Source organism: Oryzias melastigma, linkage group LG12 (genome assembly GCF_002922805.2).
Source record: "Oryzias melastigma strain HK-1 linkage group LG12, ASM292280v2, whole genome shotgun sequence".
Taxonomy (NCBI): domain Eukaryota; kingdom Metazoa; phylum Chordata; class Actinopteri; order Beloniformes; family Adrianichthyidae; genus Oryzias; species Oryzias melastigma.
In genome coordinates this window covers 5,659,024-5,677,648 of record NC_050523.1, presented here as the reverse complement: position 1 = coordinate 5,677,648, position 18,625 = coordinate 5,659,024, and the positions used below count along the sequence as shown (strand labels likewise).

At 38.6% G+C, this 18,625-nt stretch overlaps 2 protein-coding genes across 3 annotated transcripts in view; one reads left to right on the top strand and one right to left on the bottom strand.

Moving 5' to 3' along the window:
* gfm2 (GTP dependent ribosome recycling factor mitochondrial 2) overlaps positions 1 to 6,576 on the top strand; it is a 9,158-nt gene extending 2,582 nt beyond the window's left edge. The window contains exons 9-20 of one of the 2 annotated variants that reach the window (XM_024299764.2): positions 362 to 547; positions 624 to 704; positions 778 to 926; positions 3,570 to 3,710; positions 3,773 to 3,872; positions 3,938 to 4,118; positions 4,194 to 4,270; positions 4,337 to 4,475; positions 4,546 to 4,719; positions 5,781 to 5,896; positions 5,965 to 6,147; positions 6,214 to 6,576. In XM_024299764.2, coding sequence (XP_024155532.1) covers positions 362 to 547; positions 624 to 704; positions 778 to 926; positions 3,570 to 3,710; positions 3,773 to 3,872; positions 3,938 to 4,118; positions 4,194 to 4,270; positions 4,337 to 4,475; positions 4,546 to 4,719; positions 5,781 to 5,896; positions 5,965 to 6,147; positions 6,214 to 6,342 — 1,656 coding nt within the window. In that variant the 3' untranslated portion in view covers positions 6,343 to 6,576. Of the gene's footprint in view, positions 1 to 361; positions 548 to 623; positions 705 to 777; positions 927 to 3,569; positions 3,711 to 3,772; positions 3,873 to 3,937; positions 4,119 to 4,193; positions 4,271 to 4,336; positions 4,476 to 4,545; positions 4,720 to 5,780; positions 5,897 to 5,964 lie in introns of both variants that reach the window. The other variant, XM_036214589.1, reaches the window with a different exon arrangement.
* Positions 5,591 to 17,018, bottom strand: hexb (hexosaminidase B (beta polypeptide)). Its single transcript, XM_024299766.2, has 14 exons — positions 16,700 to 17,018; positions 16,439 to 16,590; positions 15,230 to 15,295; positions 13,655 to 13,701; positions 13,459 to 13,569; positions 13,284 to 13,385; positions 13,080 to 13,212; positions 12,830 to 13,010; positions 12,673 to 12,759; positions 12,525 to 12,597; positions 11,231 to 11,405; positions 8,991 to 9,081; positions 8,812 to 8,916; positions 5,591 to 6,685 (listed from the first exon to the last, which is right to left on the bottom strand). The coding sequence occupies exons 1-14, from the start codon at positions 16,954 to 16,956 to the stop codon at positions 6,622 to 6,624; spliced, it is 1,644 nt and encodes a 547-aa protein (XP_024155534.1). The 5' UTR covers positions 16,957 to 17,018; the 3' UTR covers positions 5,591 to 6,621.
* Positions 17,019 to 18,625: the final 1,607 nt, after the last annotated feature.

Here is an 18,625-nt window from a genome sequence, read left to right as displayed (position 1 = left end):
TTGAATGCAGAACATTTTGTGAAAAGTTTGTTGCATTTTGATCGATCCAGAGTAGGAATGATCTCCTGAGTGAGTTCTGATTTCTTCCTGTTGCTTCTATACTGTATATATTTTTTTTATTTTAATTCTTGTAGAACAGTGCCCCGTGTGGCTAACAGATGAATTACACTTAAATTGTGGATCTTTCATGTCTCTTTGTATTTAAGTGTGAAAGTAAATATTTTAAATATAAAATTTGCAAGATCAAGATAAATAAAATCTAAAATATTGCTTCTTTACAGGATATTTAAATCAGTATCTTATAAAAAACTAAAGCAGCTGGTGATAGTATGTAAGTGAGTCTTTTTTTTTTTCTTGTTAGGTTCCAGTCGGCAGTGGTAAGAACTTCTCAGGTGTGGTTGATCTGTTAACCAATCAGAAGCTGATATGGAAGCCAGGATCTGCCAGAGACGATGGACGAGTGTTTGATACCCAAACTTTGGACCAATGTGACGAGCCAGAACTGGTGCAGGAGGTCGGCGAGGCCAGAGCGGCTCTGATTGAACAGGTGTGGAACTCCGACAGCAGCAACACCTGATGCTTTTTAAGCCGCAAAATCTAACTCTTCTGCCTCTGAACCTCAGGTCGCTGATCTGGACGACGAGTTTGCCGAGCTGCTTTTGACCAAATTCAGCGACGATTTTGATGCGGTTCCTCCCGTCAAAGTGAGTCTTTTACCGCTTTTGCTGCATTTGTTGACTGTGAACTCCATCCTGAAAGCTCGGTGCGTGTCTGCAGCTTCAAGAAGCTGTGAGGCGGGTCACTCTGACCCGTAAAGGTGTTCCAGTTCTCTGCGGGAGCTCTTTGAGAAACAAAGGTGTTCAGCCTCTTCTGGATGCCATCACGGCGTACCTGCCCGCCCCTGATGAACGCCACCACGACCTGGTGTGAGTAAACATCCACAAACAAGTCCAGACTTTAAGATTTTATTCAAGTTTAGACACACATCAAAGATAAATGTGTTTTTCTTTACTTAAAATGTCACTCCAATCCTCTTTTAATCTATTTTAAAAGCATTCCCAGTGTTCTGTTAACTATAGTTGTGGCATTTTTAGGCAAAATCATAAAAAAATTAGCCGTTTTCTAGGAAATAGTCTCTGCAGAGAGGCAGGAATTTATTAGAAATTTGCCTCTGAGTTGTGTGCAGGACTGTTGGTGCCTGGCAACCCCGTCCCTCTTCCCATTACCTTCTAATCTAACATGAGGTGCAACAAAAATAGAGAGCAATATTCCAGCTCAGACAAGGAAAACAAAGACGTACATGGATCTATTAGTTAGCTAGTGGATGCATCAGAATATTTTCCACATCACAAATATGATCTTTTCAAAAGACATTCTTTAATTTATCCTGATTCACAACAATTTGAATAAAGAAACACTCAGAAATGCAATTTTGAGCGTAATTTTCTTAATGTATGTTCCCTATCATCAGAAAAATACTACGAGAACATGTTAAGAAAACACCAACAGTTTTTGTCAGAGTGGGTCTTTAACATTTCTTTTCTATCATTACGAAAACAAATGTGGACTCGATTTTCTCAGAGGGAAGCAATAAATATGAAAAAAGAGAAAATAAAGTATTTAAAGGTCTAGAAACTAATTAAATGCTTTAAATAGTTAGGAAAAACAACAACAAATATTTAAAGAAAGCAATCGAGAGAGCTAAAGTCATGAAAGAATTACTTTAAATATTTTGGGGATTGAATTTAAAGAAGTTGTTTTTCAGTTGTTAATGTGAACCTTTGTGATGATCTGTGTTTTAGAGGCTTACAAAAGGTTTAAACAGAGGTAAAACAAAACTGATCCAACATGCTCGTCTTTCCTTTGGAGTCTAGTAGTTAATATTTGAGCTTTAATGAGCTTGTTTTTCTAGAACGGAGGTAAAACTTCAGTTACTGTCAGCTGCTATAAAACCGCTCTGTGTTTTTAGTAAAACCAGTCCGAGTGACACCTCAGCTGTGTACATTTAGCATTTTCTCCTGTATAAAATGTTGGTCTTTTGCAATGATAAACATAATTCATCATAAGTGTTTCTTGTGTTGTCATTCTTTGAGGGGTTTTACGTGAATTCAGATTTGAGCTGTTAAAATGTTTTGTTCGGTTGAGAATTATACATTATTATTACATAAATCTTGTGCAATTTTGCCAGACTTTTGGGAGACTTTTACGTAAATGTGTGGCTTTCTACAACTGTTCCATCTATGTCTGCTTGACTTTTCACACATGTACCACTGATGTATAAATTTGATATTGAGTGACATGTGAAGTTAAAATTACATAATTAACGTGGCAATTTTAGTCAATTTTTGGACGTTTGTCTTTTAGTTGATTTATGTGTTCTTTACGTGGTTTATTTGCACTTTTTTCGCGGTTTTAACATTGTTCATTTGTCTGTGACAGTTTAAAAAGCAGGCATTTTCTCCACGTTTATTCACATATGATCAGTTTTCATCCTTACAATATGCACAAATAAGCGTCTGTGTGACACAGCCTCAAATTTGATGAGATTTCTTACTTCTTATTTGTCCTTTTGATGATTTTACCAGATTGCATTTTTTTTCTTTATGTTTTAGCTTTATTTACCCGAATAAAACTAAAACATAAAAATAATCTAAAATAGTTTTTGGTGTAAAATCAAACACTTTAACATGGAATTGGATGGGAACTAACTCCTTTCTGAAGTATGGTGGCCCTGAAAGGCCAATCAACAAATCACTCAAACATAAAGATTACAACGACAATTAGATAAGCAAAATAAATAATTATAAACATTATATTTTAGAAATAAAACCCAAATTTTAAAAACTGAAAAAGAAAAAAAAAGTAATTTCTAGTAATATAATTTATAATATAATAATAATATAATAATATAATAATATAATAATATAATTTGTTTTTTAACAAATTATTTTAATTTCTGTGAATTACTTTGTTTTTCCAAAATGTTTTATTTCCTAGACGTGAATTTTTTGAAAATATTTTTTCATGATTTGTCTTGCTTTTTTTATTGTTGTTGTGCACTTCAATGGTTTGCGTTGATGCAATTTTCCCTTCAGGGCCACCGTAGTTTTAAGAAACTGCAAAATTTGAACTGTAGGTTTGAGATTTTCCTTCATATTTATAAAATCTTGTTTGCAGATGTTTACTACACATGTAAAAACATTTTTTTCCTCACAAATTATATCTATTTCTTTTATTTGGAGTAACACATTCACACACTCTTTCTTCTTAATCAAAATATGTCTAAAGTTTTCATAACTCCTTCCTCTTCGCCTCAGACCTGTTGACTCTGTGTTTTCTTTTAAAAAAGCAGATAAAAATATATCTTTTTAAAATTGTTTTTTCATAATTCTGTTTTCATTTTCTATGTTTTACTGTGAAGCACTTTATGATTTCTAAATTCAAAGGTACAATATAAATAAAGGTTGTTATTGTTTGTTTTATATTTTGTGCAGCAGATCTGGACTTTATTTTCTTAATAAAAATAACCAAGTTGAATACAGAAATGGAACCATGTTTGTCGTCTTTAGGCGGTGGTACAAAGACGACTTGTGTGCGCTGGCCTTCAAGGTTCTCCATGACAAGCAGCGCGGCCCTCTGGTCTTCTTAAGGATCTACTCTGGAACCGTCAAACCGCAGACGGCCGTCCACAACCTGAGCAGGAACTGCACGTACGTGACGTCCGTTACTCCCAGCAGCCTCAGGTTCTCTGCTGACTCTTCTGTGTTTGCAGTGAGAGGATGAGCCGGCTGCTGGTGCCGTTCGCTGACCAGCACGTGGAAATCGGCTCCATGTCTGCAGGGAACATCGCGCTGACTGTGGGGCTGAAGCAGGTAGCAGACCCGCAGAACTTCTTCCTGCTTGAGCGTTCTTCTGAACGCTTTTGTTTCTCTCACAGACCGTCACCGGAGACACCATCGTCGCCTCTAAAGCGTCTGCAGCAGCTGCAGCTCGACGAGCCCAGAACCACAGCGGGAGCGGAGAGGGAGAACGTCCGGATATCATCCTGTCTGGAGTGGAGATCCCCGATCCGGTCTTCTTCTGCACCATAGAGCCCCCCACCATGGCCAAGCAGGCAGGTCGGTGTTCTGATGATCACGCAGGGGTCTTTTTACCTCTATCCATCCTCATGTGGCCTCACTCTCCTCCAACAGATCTGGAGAACGCTCTCAGTTGTCTTCAGAGAGAAGACCCGAGCCTTAAAGTCAGAATGGACCCAGATTCTGGTCAGGTAAAGACTCGCCTTTGGTGTCAGGTTCTGCTCCTCGTCAGAGTCAGCTGACGTTCTCGTCCTCAGATCATCCTGTGCGGGATGGGAGAGCTGCACATCGAGATCCTCCACGACCGCATCAGGAGGGAGTACGGCATCGAGGCGCATTTGGGCCCGCTACAGGTGGCCTACAGAGAGACGGTCCTGTTCGAGGCATCCGCCACAAGTACAGCCCCCAGAATCCCGCGAGCGCCGCCCTAACGGTAACGGCAGTAACACGCCGCTCTGTGATGCAGACACGCTGGACCGGACGGTGGGAGAGCGGAGACACGTGGCGACGGTGCAGCTCACGGTCAGACCTGCAGAGGGCGCTGCGTGTGAGGTGACCTTCACCAAGGAGCTGGAGGAGCAGCTGAGTGCAGGAATGAAGGAGGCGGTGAAGAGCGGAGTCGACAGCTCGTTTCTTCAAGGTAACGCCATGGCACAGCGGATGTTTTGGGGTTTACGAGTTTACTAAAGTCTGACATCTGATGTGATAAAAGCAGCATCTTCAGACGAAGCTGCAGCACTTCTTTGAAATATAAAAAAACAGGAAATTATTTTAATCTGAATAGAAACGGCAGATCTAGTTTTCTTTGGTGTAGATTAGGGATGCCACAAATGATTATTTTAATAGTCAAATAATCTCTGATTATTTTTTTTCATATTAATTGACTAATCGGGTCATGCTCAAACTGGATGTAAAGCACACATCTTAACCATTATTAGCTTTAAACTAACTAAAAACTAGATATATAGCATTACCTGGGATAATGCTAATGTTAATGCTGTAAGCTGAATTTGGCCGCTGAAGATGCTAGTGCTGATAGTTGAAGATGTTGAAATTGATAGGTAAAAACACTGAAGCTAATAGCTGAAATTGCGGAAGCTAAAAGCGTAAATCGGGGAAGCTGAAAACTCTGAAGGTGATAGCCAGCTAAAATATTAGTTGGATGCAAAATTAGCTTACAAAAATGATAAAAGCCTACATTAACCAAAACAGCTAGCATGCTGCTGAAATATTAGCTAAACTCTGAAATAGCCTAAAAAAAACTGAAAAAAAGCTTAAATTAGCCAAAATAGCTATCAAGTAGCTGATATATTAGCGAAACTCCAAATTAGCCTAAAAAAGCTAGCAGAATTCCTTTATAACTTTCCACTTTACTACTCTGACTTCATTTAAAATAAAGTAACGACTAATCCCCAATAAATTAGTCGTCAACTAATCGGATCACAACATTTTTTTGGTAGCAACAGAGTAAAGCATAACTGCTTTTTATTAAAAATAAATAAAAAGAACCATTTGTATTTCAGTTTCTCTTGATTTCTTTATTTTCCTGAACATTAATCAAACAAAATGTTGCAATTTCAAGCATTTAAGTGTTTTCCAGCATCCATTTGATTCTTGAATGTTTAACTTTATAAGGGAAATGTGATTTGATGGGTTCAGCTTTAGGGAAACCTGACGCTCCTCTTCCTCCTCCTCCGTCAGGTCCGGTGTTGGGTTCTCCAGTGCAGGGCGTCTCCGCACTGATCCAGAGCGTCGGCGCCGAAGCAGGAACGTCCCCCACCATGGTGTCGGCCTGCGTGTCGCGCTGCATGCTGAAGGTGAAGCTGGACCCCGCGTGCAGCGTCCAGCTGCGGGAGTGCTTGAAGATCTGTGGCTTTGGTTGCAGGCGCTGAAGCTGGCGGGAGGGCAGGTTCTGGAGCCCGTCATGTCCCTGGAGGTGACTGTGGGGGAGGAGCACCTCGGCGCCGTGCTGGGAGACTTGGCTCAACGACGGGGGGTGGTCCGAGACATCCAGAGTCGTCATGACGACAAGGTGCTGCTGGCCAGCGCGCCGCTGGCAGAGATGATGGTGAGTCTGCGGTTCATCAGGAACTTTGTTTTCAGCGAGCCGCTCCTCACTGTTGGCGTGTCACAGGGATACTCCACCGCTCTGCGAACCCTGACGTCTGGAAACGCCACCTTCTCCCTGGAGCTGGACGCCTACGAGCCCATGAGCACTCAGGACCAGAACAGTCTGCTCAGACGGGTGACTGGTCTGCTGTGACCCGGACGGAGGACTCACAGCCACCGTCAGACGGAGGATGAAGATTTAATGTGGGAAATATTCTCAAAAGTGTAAATAGTGTAAAATCAATTTGCAGATAATTATTTAACAGTTCCTGTTTGACCATCAGACATTCAGAGAAGTAAAATAGTGCCGTCATAATCAATAAGTGTTCAGCAGCACTGCTGGAAGAAGGCAGCATTTGGAAATAAAACAGGCTTGGAGTTGATTGCACGCAGGTTCGATTCCCTTTTGCTCCCCGGTCAGCCTCTCAGGCGCTCATATGCCTTTGTACTCGTGCGGACAGAAGCTGGAGAACAGCGGCTCGGCTGGGATCCCCCGCCTTCCAGAGAGAAAAACACAGGTGGGTTGTTTAAGAGATTTCTGCTTTATTTTTAAATGAAAAAAAGACCATCCTAGGATTTGATTTTAAGAATGTAGACTGGGGTTAACCTCTCAGGGTCTTGCAGATTTTTTTAATGCAATTTTGCTTTTTTTTAACAGCACATGTTTGTTCTATCTCCCGATTGGCTGTTTACCTTGTCAATCAGCCTTCTGTTCAATTCAATTTTATTGATATAGCCCTATATCACAAAAACAATTGCCTCAGTGGACTTCATGACACATGTGTAGCCCTACAAATTTACATAAATGTTTTAATAGTGATCAGATCTTTGTTTTCATTGTATAAACCTGGATTTATTTTTTCTGTGAAGGTTTGAACTTTGATTAAATAAGAGAAAAGTCTGAAAATGTTACGTTTTTCTGGAAAAAAAGTGTGTAGTGAGGAGTTTTACAGCCTTAAAACATCTATAATCCTGCTTGGCAGACTTCCCATATCGTGGGTTATCTGTAGAACATAATACTACTGTTGCTTCTACTATAGACTAATGACACTGGCTACCTCCTGGAGCAGGTTATAGCACAGGGGTCCCCAAACTTTTTCTTGTGAGGGCCACATAACTGTTTTCTTCCCTGATGTGGGGCCGGGGTCGGTTTGTAGGCTAACAGAGCAACACTCACAGCCTAAATGTAAAGATTTATGGTTTTCCAGAAAGCCACACATAGCCAAATTTTAAACAATTCATGTCTGTAATCTTCACAGAAAAAAATAGTAAAACATTTTAAAAACTAGATTTATAGCATTACCTGTGATAGCTAAAAACACTAAAGCTGATAGCCAGCTAAAATATTAGCTAAATGCCAAATTAGCCAAAAAAAAACTGAAAAAAGCTTAAATTTGCCAAAAAAAAGCATTGCATATAGCTTAAATATTAGCTAAATGCCAAATTAGCCAAACAAACCAAAAAAAGCCCAAATTAGCTAAAACATCTAGCATGTAGCTTAATTAGCTAAATACCAGATTAGCCTAAAAAACTGGTAGAATGTCTGATTTAGCTAAGACGTCAAGCATAAAGCTAAAATATTAGCAAAGCTCGAAATTAGCCTAAAAACTGAAAAGAGCCCAAATTAGTTAAAACATTTAGCATGAAGCAAAAAATTAGATAAATTCCAAATTAGCCCAAAAAAATGAGAAAAAAAGTTTAAATTAGCTAAAATAGCTAGCATGTAGCTTAAATATTAGCTAAATGCCAAATTAGCCTCCCAAAAATGGAAAAATGTCAATTTTAGCCACAACAGTTTGGGTTGGGCTGATCTCTTCCTCTCTGGATGCAGCAAATTGCTCCAATTGTGGGGTCATTTGAAGCTGTAGTGGTGTCTGAAAGTGTTTTTTCTTTTAAAGAGGAGTCGTATCCCTATCTTGGTGATCCTCGTCTGTGCGCTCTGAAGCACAGAATTTTACAGTTAAATTTAATTAATTACATTATTTTAGCATGACTGAAGTTATAAAACCAATGTTTTGTATTTTCCGTGCTAACGAAAATGACCGGCAACTAATGATGACGTCATCAAGTGGTAATAATGTCTAAATTTGAAGTGACAATTTTCCTTTTTTATATTTAACTTTCTTTTGTAAACTCTCAACGTTCAAACTTTGACAGAAAAATAAGTCTAATGTTGTAGAGTAAAAACTGATCACAATGAAGGTTTATGTAGATCTGTGGAGAGCTGAACAGAGAACAAGATTGACAACAGCCAATCAGGACGCAGAACACATTGCACTGTAAAAAAAAGTAAATAAAATAGCATGGATAATTTCATTAAAAAAAAAAAAAAGTCTCATGTAACATTTTCCACTAAGCCTCTTCCAACTGTAGTGACCGGACATGCACTAGTAAACAGTCGAAGAAGAAGAAGCCCCTCCCTGCTTGTCTAGTGTGAACTAAATCAAGAACTGATGTCTGTGGAGATCGCAATATATGGAATTCCAGTGGATTCTCAATCAGAATTTTTACCGTAGTTGATCGGTTACAAAATTCACGTAAACCAACTGATGGTTGATTGCGTAAATGGTCAAATATTTACAGTATATCCTGTTACATACTGAACCCATCCCATGATACTCACTCCACCATGCGGCAGCGGTGCGCCGACAGTCTGTTGTAAGCGTCGTTGATGTCCGTGACCTCTTTGGCGCTCCACAGCCGCTCCGCCACGGCGCTGGCTCGCGGCCTTCGCAAACAAGATCAGTGGTTGATCATGTGACCGTCTCCGTCACACTCACCCACCCACCACAGAAGCCTTACCAGAGTCGGGGTGTCAGGTTGGTCGCGTCCACGTACTCCCCCCACAGGCAGGCTTCTCCACCAATCACCAGCTTCTTCTGTTCTTCAGTTCCTGATGGAGAAATATGTTACGATAAATTTAGAGATTAAATAATAAAATGTATAAGAATTGTTGTTCCTCTCTTTATTCAACAGGCTTACACGGATTTACACAGGGGTGACAAATTTAGGATTTTAATGAGAAGAATGTGTGAATTTTGGAGGAATGAAAAGTTTTCATGCAACTAAACAAAAATATGCAGGTAATTCTTGGTAATCCCTTCTTTGATTTTAGGGTCAATATTCCAGAAAGACTGCACCTTTTAGATCAGTATATCTTATCTTCTTCTTTGGCCTTTGCCCATAAAGTTTTACTGACTCAGGTTTCTGATCTGGGTCAGTCCGATGTTGCTTTCTAAGACTGAAGAAAAAGAATCCAGATTATTAGTTTGAGGATTTTTTTGGGTGCATTTTTTTCATATTTAAGAAACAGAATTAACAATTGTGATGATTTATCATAGGTGCCCCTCTTTAATAAATCCTAAAAAAATAATTTAAGGGATATTTTTACAAGATATCCGAAAATAATTAATGATTTTAATGCTTTTAAAAGCATTTTTTTACTTTAAATCATTGACTGTATGTGAGATGTGGACTGAGTGACTCCTCCTTCATCTCTGGCTCCTAGAAACTAAAAATCCCATAGACTTCTATTGAGAAAAACAGCTTTACTCAGTTATATTTGTCAGATAACCACTCTTGCTCAAATATATTTTTTTAACATTCTTGCTCATTTTTTTTTCCTTATTTAAGTTATAAATTGACCAATCAGAAGCCTCGGTAAAATTACGTGGTCTCTTAAAATGTTTAACATATTCTTCTTCTGGGAAGTGGACATCCAACAAGCTCAATAGTGATTGGAGAAAGTGGTTGCCATAGAAACATCGAGTCAGATTCTGACCAATCACTGCTTAGTAACGTCGTCTGGCTCCAACATGGCAATGTCCATATTATCAAAAAATGGTGACTGAATTGACTTTATTCTATTGGAGCCAAACGCTAATCAATTTCTATGGGTGGCGTTACACTCATTTGGTCCAGTTCTCATATACAGTCAATGCTTCAAATTTAGAATCAAAGTAGTTTTGAGTTGTTAAATGACAATAAAGAAACTCTTATAATCTAATTCATTCAAATAGGTTCGATTGTTTGAACAAAAAAAAGTGACATTGCAGATATTTTGGTATATTTCTTTAAGTGGAACTATCTAATTTAATTTATTTGGTTCCTTTGCATTTCAAAATAAAGCTTTTGACCTTTTAATGGACTGACTGTATATGAGAACTGGACAAAGCGAGTGTGACATCACCCACAGAAAATGGTTTCTTTCCGGCTCCAACGGAATGAAGTCAATTCAGAAGGCATTTTTTGTGATATGGATGCCGCCATGTTGGAGCCACTAAGCTGCGATTGGTCTGCGGCGTCGTTTCTACGGTAACCAATCTCGACTCTCGTCAATCAGGAGGGAGCTTTTTGGTAAGTCCATACTCCTACCATTTGAAAGCGGGCTCGTGAGAAACCGTCAAATATTTGAGGCATCTGATTGGTCGGTTTATAACTTGAATAAATCGCATTGTAGAAAAAATATTAGGAAAAAAATTGTATTATTAGTAAAGAAAAATGTATCAGAGCAAAAATGGTTATTCTGACAAATAAAATGTTTACTTCTCATAGAAGTCTTTGGGATTTTAGCTTATTGGAGCTTGAGGTCACTCAGTCCGGTTCTCATTTATAGTCATTTCCGTCCATCTTATAATGACAGAAAACGGATAAATAAACAAACACAAACCCTTAAAATCCTGCGGGTCGGCCTTGTAAGGGTTCTGCCAGTCCTGGCCGTAGTAGATACGGTTCAGGTACCAGGGAGAGGACAGCAGGGTCTGGTACCCTGCCGAGGTAATTTTTGCCATCTCGCTCTGGTATTGTTCCTGGTTGCCCTTCCAAACGTGGATAAGTGTGTCTGGTTTCAGCTAAACAGCACACATACATGGGAGGGGTCAGATGATGCGTTCAGGAGGAACACGAACACTTGAACTAAAGCAGCTTCCTTTTCTTCAGGATTGTTCCTCCAAAGCACCTGAACCAGAAACCGTGCCGCCCCAACTGTGCAGATTTCGTGTAAGCCTGCTGAACAAGGACACGCCCCCTCACGCAGAACTGACCGTTGAAGTTGAGCGGCTCGACTTTGTAGTACTTCTGCCAGTCCTGAGCGTAGCTAATATAATCTAGGTACCACGGGGCGGAGAGGATGGTGGTGTATCCCGCCGTCGTCACCTTGTTCATCTCCGCATCGCTGCCGCTGCCCATCCACACATGCACTACCGTGTCGGGCTTCAGCTGCAACGAGCCAAGCTGATGCTTTTAGTTCAAAGGACCAACAGCGTAGCTTTTATTTTGACTTTGTGCTGTTTGTAAATCTAACATAATGGTTTAAAAAAAATCTGCTCGGCTCAGCCTCGTACAGGCCGGGAGGATAGTTTGTGGCTTTGAGCCGGTTTGTACGGAGCCCCTAAAGGGACATTAAAATAAAAAAAAAATTAAAAAAATTCTACAAATTTTGATTCATTTTTTTTCTAAATACTTTCTGGTGTGCACTTGTTACTTTCTGCTAAAATTAAGTAGTAATTTGAGTACAGCAAATTACCACGTTTTAGAGTTAGATACAATGTTCTTTGCTATATGGCGGTTGATCTTTTGCGGTCTCGCCGTTTGTGGATTTTTGTTTTCAATTGCAGTTTTGCTCGCCTTCTTCGTCTTCCTTTTCACAGAGCGACATGTTCTGCATCATGTTCAGGTTTCAATCAATCTTCTCTGTGCCGTGTCTCTTTACTATGAAGCTCCTAAAGAGACTTTGAAATAAATAAAAAAAAATTAAGAAAAAAAATCGTTTTTTTCAAAAATTGAAGTTTAGGAAAAAAAAAACTAAAACTAGATACTAACTAGTTAGTACGCAGATTTCATTTTTACTTCAATTTTTAGAAGGAAAAAGAACTAGAAATTGAAGTAAGAAATATCCTGGTTACTAATTGGTGCACACCAGATACTAACTAGTTAGTAGCAGTTTTTTTTACTTCAATTTTTATATATATATTTTTTACTTTAATGTCCCTTTAGGGGCTCCGTATGTTTGTAGTTCAAATTATGATTTTTTTTATTCCAGTTTCCTTTTATTTTTTAGGGTAAAGCTCGTCGTCATCCTCTGTAAAATATCTGCAGCCGCTTTAAATTCTATTTGAACAATAGATTTTAAGTAGAAAGCATTTATGAATTTCCTTTCATTCTTGTTCACACATATTTAAATGACATTTGATTAATTTGCAAGAAATACAAGGAATCTGGAAAACTTCACCTGCACTGTTCAGTACCAGGTATTTGTGAATAAAGATATCCTAAATCAGATCCTTTTCAAAATACCAAAACTATAACAACATAAATATAAAAGTGATGGAATCCTACCTTAACACCGTTGTCAAAGACCTCCTGCCAGATGATGTAACCCTTCTTAGTTGTGGTGACGATGTCCAAAAGTCTAGAAGAACAAAAATCTGAATATTTTAGTTTTTTCACTTTGAAATACAAACCGAGCTCAGAAAAGCAGACAGACTTCTGGATGTAGAAGGACTCCAGCTTGCTGTAGTCCTGCCCGAAGCCTTGCTCGTCCATGAACTTCTTGATGTCCGGGTTGGACTTCCTGCGGGACGAGAGCAGCCGCTAACATCTGCCGTGTCTGACATGCGGACGTCTGTCCGTCGAGTCCTCACCAGCACGAGAAGTCCACCTCGTCGCCTCCCAGGTGAACGTAGCCGTCGGGAAACACGCTGCTCACTTCCTTGAAGAAGCGGCTCATGAAGTCGTAGGTGGTGTTCAGGATGGGGTTCACCGGTCCGAAGGTGCCGGACGGCGCAGCGCCGGAGAAACACGGGGTGAGCAAATCCATCTGGCCTGAGCGGAAACACGTGATTTAAAAAAAGAAGTGGAACTTTGCGGCTAAAAGCGGCGGCGGCGGCTCACCTTTCCCCCAGGACTGCGTGTGTCCTGGAGTGTCGAACTCCGGAATGACCCGGATCCCCCTCAGGCGAGCAAACTCGATCACCATCTTCACATCGGCGGGCGTGTACACGTGGGTGTACGGGTGGTAAGCTCCCTAAACAGACCATGAGGAGTTACGTCACGTCCAGAACCGACCAAACACAGAACCGGCGTCCTCTCACTGACCTTCTGACTCAGCTGGGGGAACGTCCGGCTCAGATACGGGAAGGACTGATCGTCTACGATGTGCCAGTGGAAAACGTTGAACTTGTTCATCGCCATCGTTTCCTGTTTGAGCCAAAAAACGGAAATTAAACGAGGAAATTCAAACAATTCCATTGAATTAGTAAAAATGTCGTACTAGGTTGGCTAAGAGGACTTTAATGGGGAGGAAATGGCGCGAGCTGTCCAGCAAGATCCCTCGGTGAGCAAACCGCGGGAAGTCGCTCACTTTTGTGGAATTGATGGTTTTCTGAAAAGTTAGAGATTTAATAAAAAAATAAAATAAAATAAATCCTAATTTCAATAAATCAGCAGAGACAGAAATCTTCACTTACAGCTCCATACTTATCCTCATACACCAGCTGGCTGAACGTTTCCAGTCCTGAAAGAGAGTTTTAGGAAAATACAGATAAATATTTTCTAAGATCATCTACAGACATCCAGAACAGGAAGACGGAGTTTAGAAAAGATCTTTTACACACTTTGGACGCATAATTGAAATTAAATGTTATCTAAAAGCATCTTAGATTATAGATAAATGTTAAAGGATGCTGCTTCCTTCTCCAGTTTTTCAACGTTATTTAATATAAACAAGATTTAATCATAAAAATTAAAGCTAGGTTTGAGTTATAAATAATTAATTTGTTGGGGTTTTTTTGGCTAAAAAAAGAGAAAGAAATCTATATTTACAAGGTCACAAATTTAACATTTGACCTCAAAAACAAACAAAGTCCCACTCTGATCATCTTTGATCAATTTTAAAATCTTTCCTAGTAGTTTTATAATTATGATTATGCTCTTTTAGTCAAAAACCTGTTTTTTAGAAAAGATTTTGTGTAGAGTTTCAGGAGTTCATCAGAAATTCACCTCTGAGTTGTGGGCGGGAGTGTTAAGCATGGAGTAACCCCACCCCCACTTCCCATCACCCATCTGTTTACGTGCTCTATTGGAGCAATCCAGATGAACAGTTTAGAGCCAGATTCCAGGAAAACAACGTAGTTAATTTGATGATTTGAATAAATAAATATTCAGAAATGTCATTTTGAGATTAATTTTCTTTCATCATCAGAAAAATGCCACAAAAACAAGTAAAAAAAACACCAAAAATGTTATTTTTATCTGAGTGGGTCTTTAATCTTAAAAGCGTTTTGACTTTAGAATAGTTCATAACAACTCTTGAAGGATTGTGTATTTTTGGTTTAAAAACAATGGAGGGAGCACCCAGCCTGGATCTAAACACAACAAGCCAACAATAATTTATTAAAACTTTATGCTCATTTCAAACATTTCTGTTTTTTTTTTGCCATATAAAAAATACTAAATCAAATTAATATCCCAATCTGCTTCTGAAGAAAAACAGATCCTCATCAACTCTTGGAAGGGTTTGATTGTGAATTATTCTGTCAAAACACAACTTGAAGCATCAAAATATTATATAAATGTTTAAAATGGACACCAAAAATTGTTGACTTAAAAATCAATTTGTTCACAAGGAGTTTGGTTTCTGGGCATTTTAAAAAAATCTTTGATTCAGACAAGAAATTAAAAAAAACTGTAGCAGAAAATAATCTAAAATAACTGGGATTTATCATCTCCAGCAGATGAACAGGAATGCAGTTTATCTTTAAGACTCAATATTTGACTTGTGATCTGCAAAAAAACTAAAGAGCTTCAAAGAATCTCAGTCAGTTCAGTGTTTTAAACACGACTGTGTTTAAGTGAATTTACATTAAACATAAATGTACAGAAGTGATCGTAAATTTACAAAACCTTCAATAAAACGATAATATATTGACAGTTTGCACATATAGATGCAAAGATACATTTTTTTAAAATGTCTAAAAATAAAAAAAAATGAAAATTTCAATTAAATATGACAACCACAGGATATTTTTAAAGTAAAGTCGTACCATGCAGGGCTCCCCAGACGGTTGGTGCTTTCAGGACGGCGACCGGCGCGTCCACAGAGAGCTCATCTGTGGTCAAAAACAGCAGGTTCAGTTTCTGCTCATCACAGCTCTGTTTGGGTTAAGGTTTTAAACATGTTAATCCTTCAGTTTACACTCTACGTAATCTCTGTTTAGTGGTGATGAACAGACGGCTGCAGCAGAAAATCCCTGCACTCCAGTGAAATTAGTCCATTAAACACTTCCACTAAAAATAGAAAACATTCATGAAAAAAACTGCAGATAAACGACTACGTTAACTATTTGGTTTGAAAACAAAGTCAGCAGTTAGCTGGTCACGACGAGGTCAAACCTCAGCATAAAACGGAAGTTACAACACAGGAAAACCAAACGTTTCAATTACTTAAAAAAACTATTGAAAATTTATATTTTTGTTGTTTTAAAAAACTTCTACCATGACATTTTTATCTTTTAATTGTTCTATAAATTTACATAAGTTTGTTTCTAGTTTTAGGCAGAATAGATTACCTAATAAATGATCTTTTCTTAATGCTTCCTGTTTCCTGCCAACAGCAGGAGTTTTGTTGAAAACAAATTTTTGTTTAACTATCGTTTCTCATTTGCGTGAACTTTACTTTAATTACTAAAATGTTTATGATTATTGCTTTGTTTTGACCATATGTTCTGTAAATGTGTGTATGTTCAATAAAGTTATAAAAAACACAAAAGTGGTTGTGAATTCAGTGCTGGATGTAAATAAAGAGGCCAAATAAGAAGGGCTTGAGCACAGTTCCCTGTGGCATTTCATTCTTAAATAAAAAAAAAATAAAATACATTTTAGAGGTGACTTAAACTAACCGATTTATTAGTACTATAGCAAAAACCTTAATATAAAAAACTAGTCTTTATTTATTCTTTTAAATAAATCTATACTTATAGATGACCTTCCTGTTATCAGAAAAAAGTCCAAGTTTTTTAATTTTGTTTTTATTTTTCATAATAAATATATATATATATTGAATGTGTTGTTCGTGTTAAATTTGTTTTTATTAAAATAAATACTCACAAGTTTGCATATTTAATTAAGATTAAATAAGATCATTATGAAACTGCACATTTTTGAGAATACAACAGTTATATAAGTGTTATGCATTGTTTTTGACTTCCTTAATAAACACTTTGAAAACATAATATCAGGAAGTGGGGACTCACATGACTCGTCTGACGTCACGCCAGGATAACCATCACATTGGGAGTCAGGTGATGTGATCGACACCTGCAGCTCTGTCACCTCCGTGGGGCCACTTCGTCTGTTTCTGCTCATCTTTTGTTTTTTGGGGCCCCCAAAAATATAATCAAAGTACCTGCAAAGAGAAGGAAATCGGTCCTTGAACGCACCACTACACCGGCTCCTCTAACGAGCAAACAGGGCGCGTTTGAAACGCACGAGCCGCTTCAAACGCCGCGTCTCACCTCCTGTAGGCGTTCTGCAGCACGCTGCAGCTCGCCCCGGCGGTCGAGCCCTTCGCATCGGTGAATTCGAAAGTGGTTCCGCTCAGCTTCAGCGGAACGTCCGAGATCTGCACTTTCTGCGGCAGAGGCCACAGAGAGCCGTATTTGGACGCCTGGATAACGGGCTCGACGACATCCTCGTCCAGGAAGTTGTCCTGCGTCCCCCAGCAGCAGCCGAGAGCCAGGAGCAGCAGAGCCGACACAGAGAGCGCGCGCATGCTGGCAGGAGAGTCACGAGACCCGCCGCCGATCAGTGATTTACAGTACTGCGAGGGGGCGTGGCTACACAGGCGGAAATAAAGCCATCCAGAAATTTAAAGGGGAATATGACAACCGGAAGTGTTGAAGTTCCAGTTTTATTTTGTTACAATAAATCTTAAATCAAGTTAGAACATCTCATATATTTACTAAAAATGTTTAATCTGATTATTAATCGTATTTTTATTGTATGAGGGAAAAAATTGAGAAAGATCCTGTAACTACAGTTATATACTTTGACCAGATGAGGGCGACAAAACGCTGATAAACAAAAATACACTCAAAGTTCAACAAAACTTTATTGTTTTGCCCAAAGTTACATACATTTAAGCCAAGTAGCAATAACAGATTATAAATCATAATAAATTATTTGTGTCTCAAGAAAAAAAATTAGAAAATTTAATACTAAAACACAATTTGGCCCTTTTTATTTCTATTTTGTATCCTCATTTTTGCATCTTTTTTCTGCATTTAACTTAATAAAAGTCGTTTAAAAAAAGAAAATTGAGGCCATATGTTTGTCAATTCAGTCACCATGTTTTGCCATGTTTGGAACCATGGACATATGGAACCAGAAAAAAAGTGATTGGTCAGAGTCAGAGTCAATATTTTTCTATGGCTACCATTCTCACCAATTAGGAGTGAGTTTGTTGGAAGTTCACACCACCACCAAGGGTTCTTACAAGTTTCTTCAAGAGAAATTTCAGATTTTTAAGGCATTTTTGAGGCCATGCATTTCAAAAATTAAGACCAATTTCTGAGCCTATTCCCCCTTTTTTTTTATTATTTCCCATTTTATGCTCTAAACTGCAGCTTCAAATCTTGTTTGTGGTCTGTGTTATGATGCTTTAGCGTATTTCTTTTATTATTCTTATTTTTATAAACCAGTTGTCAGCATTCAGAGTATTGGTGCAGTCTTCTGCCCCTCAAGAATGCACATTTAAAATGTTTTAGCACCAAAACTTGGAGAATCTGTCAATCAAACGCTTCAAATGTTCAACATGACAGCACATACTTTTATTGAGGGATTTGATTGGCCAGTTGAATAACTTTCACACCAGTTGCAGTACAGTTTTCATATACAGTCAAACACTGCAATCCTTTTTTTAAACTTTTTTTTTTAGGAATTACAATAATAGTGTAATTATTAAATAATTTCCTATTTTAATCTAATCTTGAATGTCAGAAAAGGTTTTAGAAAAAAAAAATGATGATCTAATTCTGTTGTGTAAATAGGTGAGCCAAAATAATCTCTCCTCTGTGTGACAAAGGTTTGTAATGTGCAGAAATGTTACTCTGCTCTGTGACAGCAGTGAAATTAAACAAGCTGAAAGGAAACTCTGCCATCCGAATAACAGCAACATGAATCTTCTTCAAGATGAGCTGCGTTTGTGTAGCTTCAGTCAATCCTAGCAAAGCTTTAAAGCGGTCTGGGATCTTGTGACCAGGTCCGGCCTTGCAGCTTCAGACAGAGCTTCCTTTTATCTGTGTGCGTCTGGCAGATGAGGAACCAGCGTCTTCATACAACTGACCTTTGGAAACTCCGAAAGCTTAAACGCTACCAGCTGTACGTGTCAACATGTGCACACATTTGACCCCTCCTCCCAAAAAAAATGATATTTTTGTAAC

Bases quoted from the DNA above. Each gene is read 5' to 3' on its own strand.
- hexb (XM_024299766.2), bottom strand. From the start codon at position 16,956: ATGCGCGCGCTCTCTGTGTCGGCTCTGCTGCTCCTGGCTCTCGGCTGC. The intron at 11,406-12,524 runs GTAGGATTCCAT...GGCTCGTTGCAG, and splicing joins TCTTTGACAACGGTGTTAAG to CTGAAGCCCGACACGGTAGT. The intron at 9,082-11,230 runs GTCAGTTCTGCG...TTTCTCCATCAG, and splicing joins CGAGCCGCTCAACTTCAACG to GAACTGAAGAACAGAAGAAG.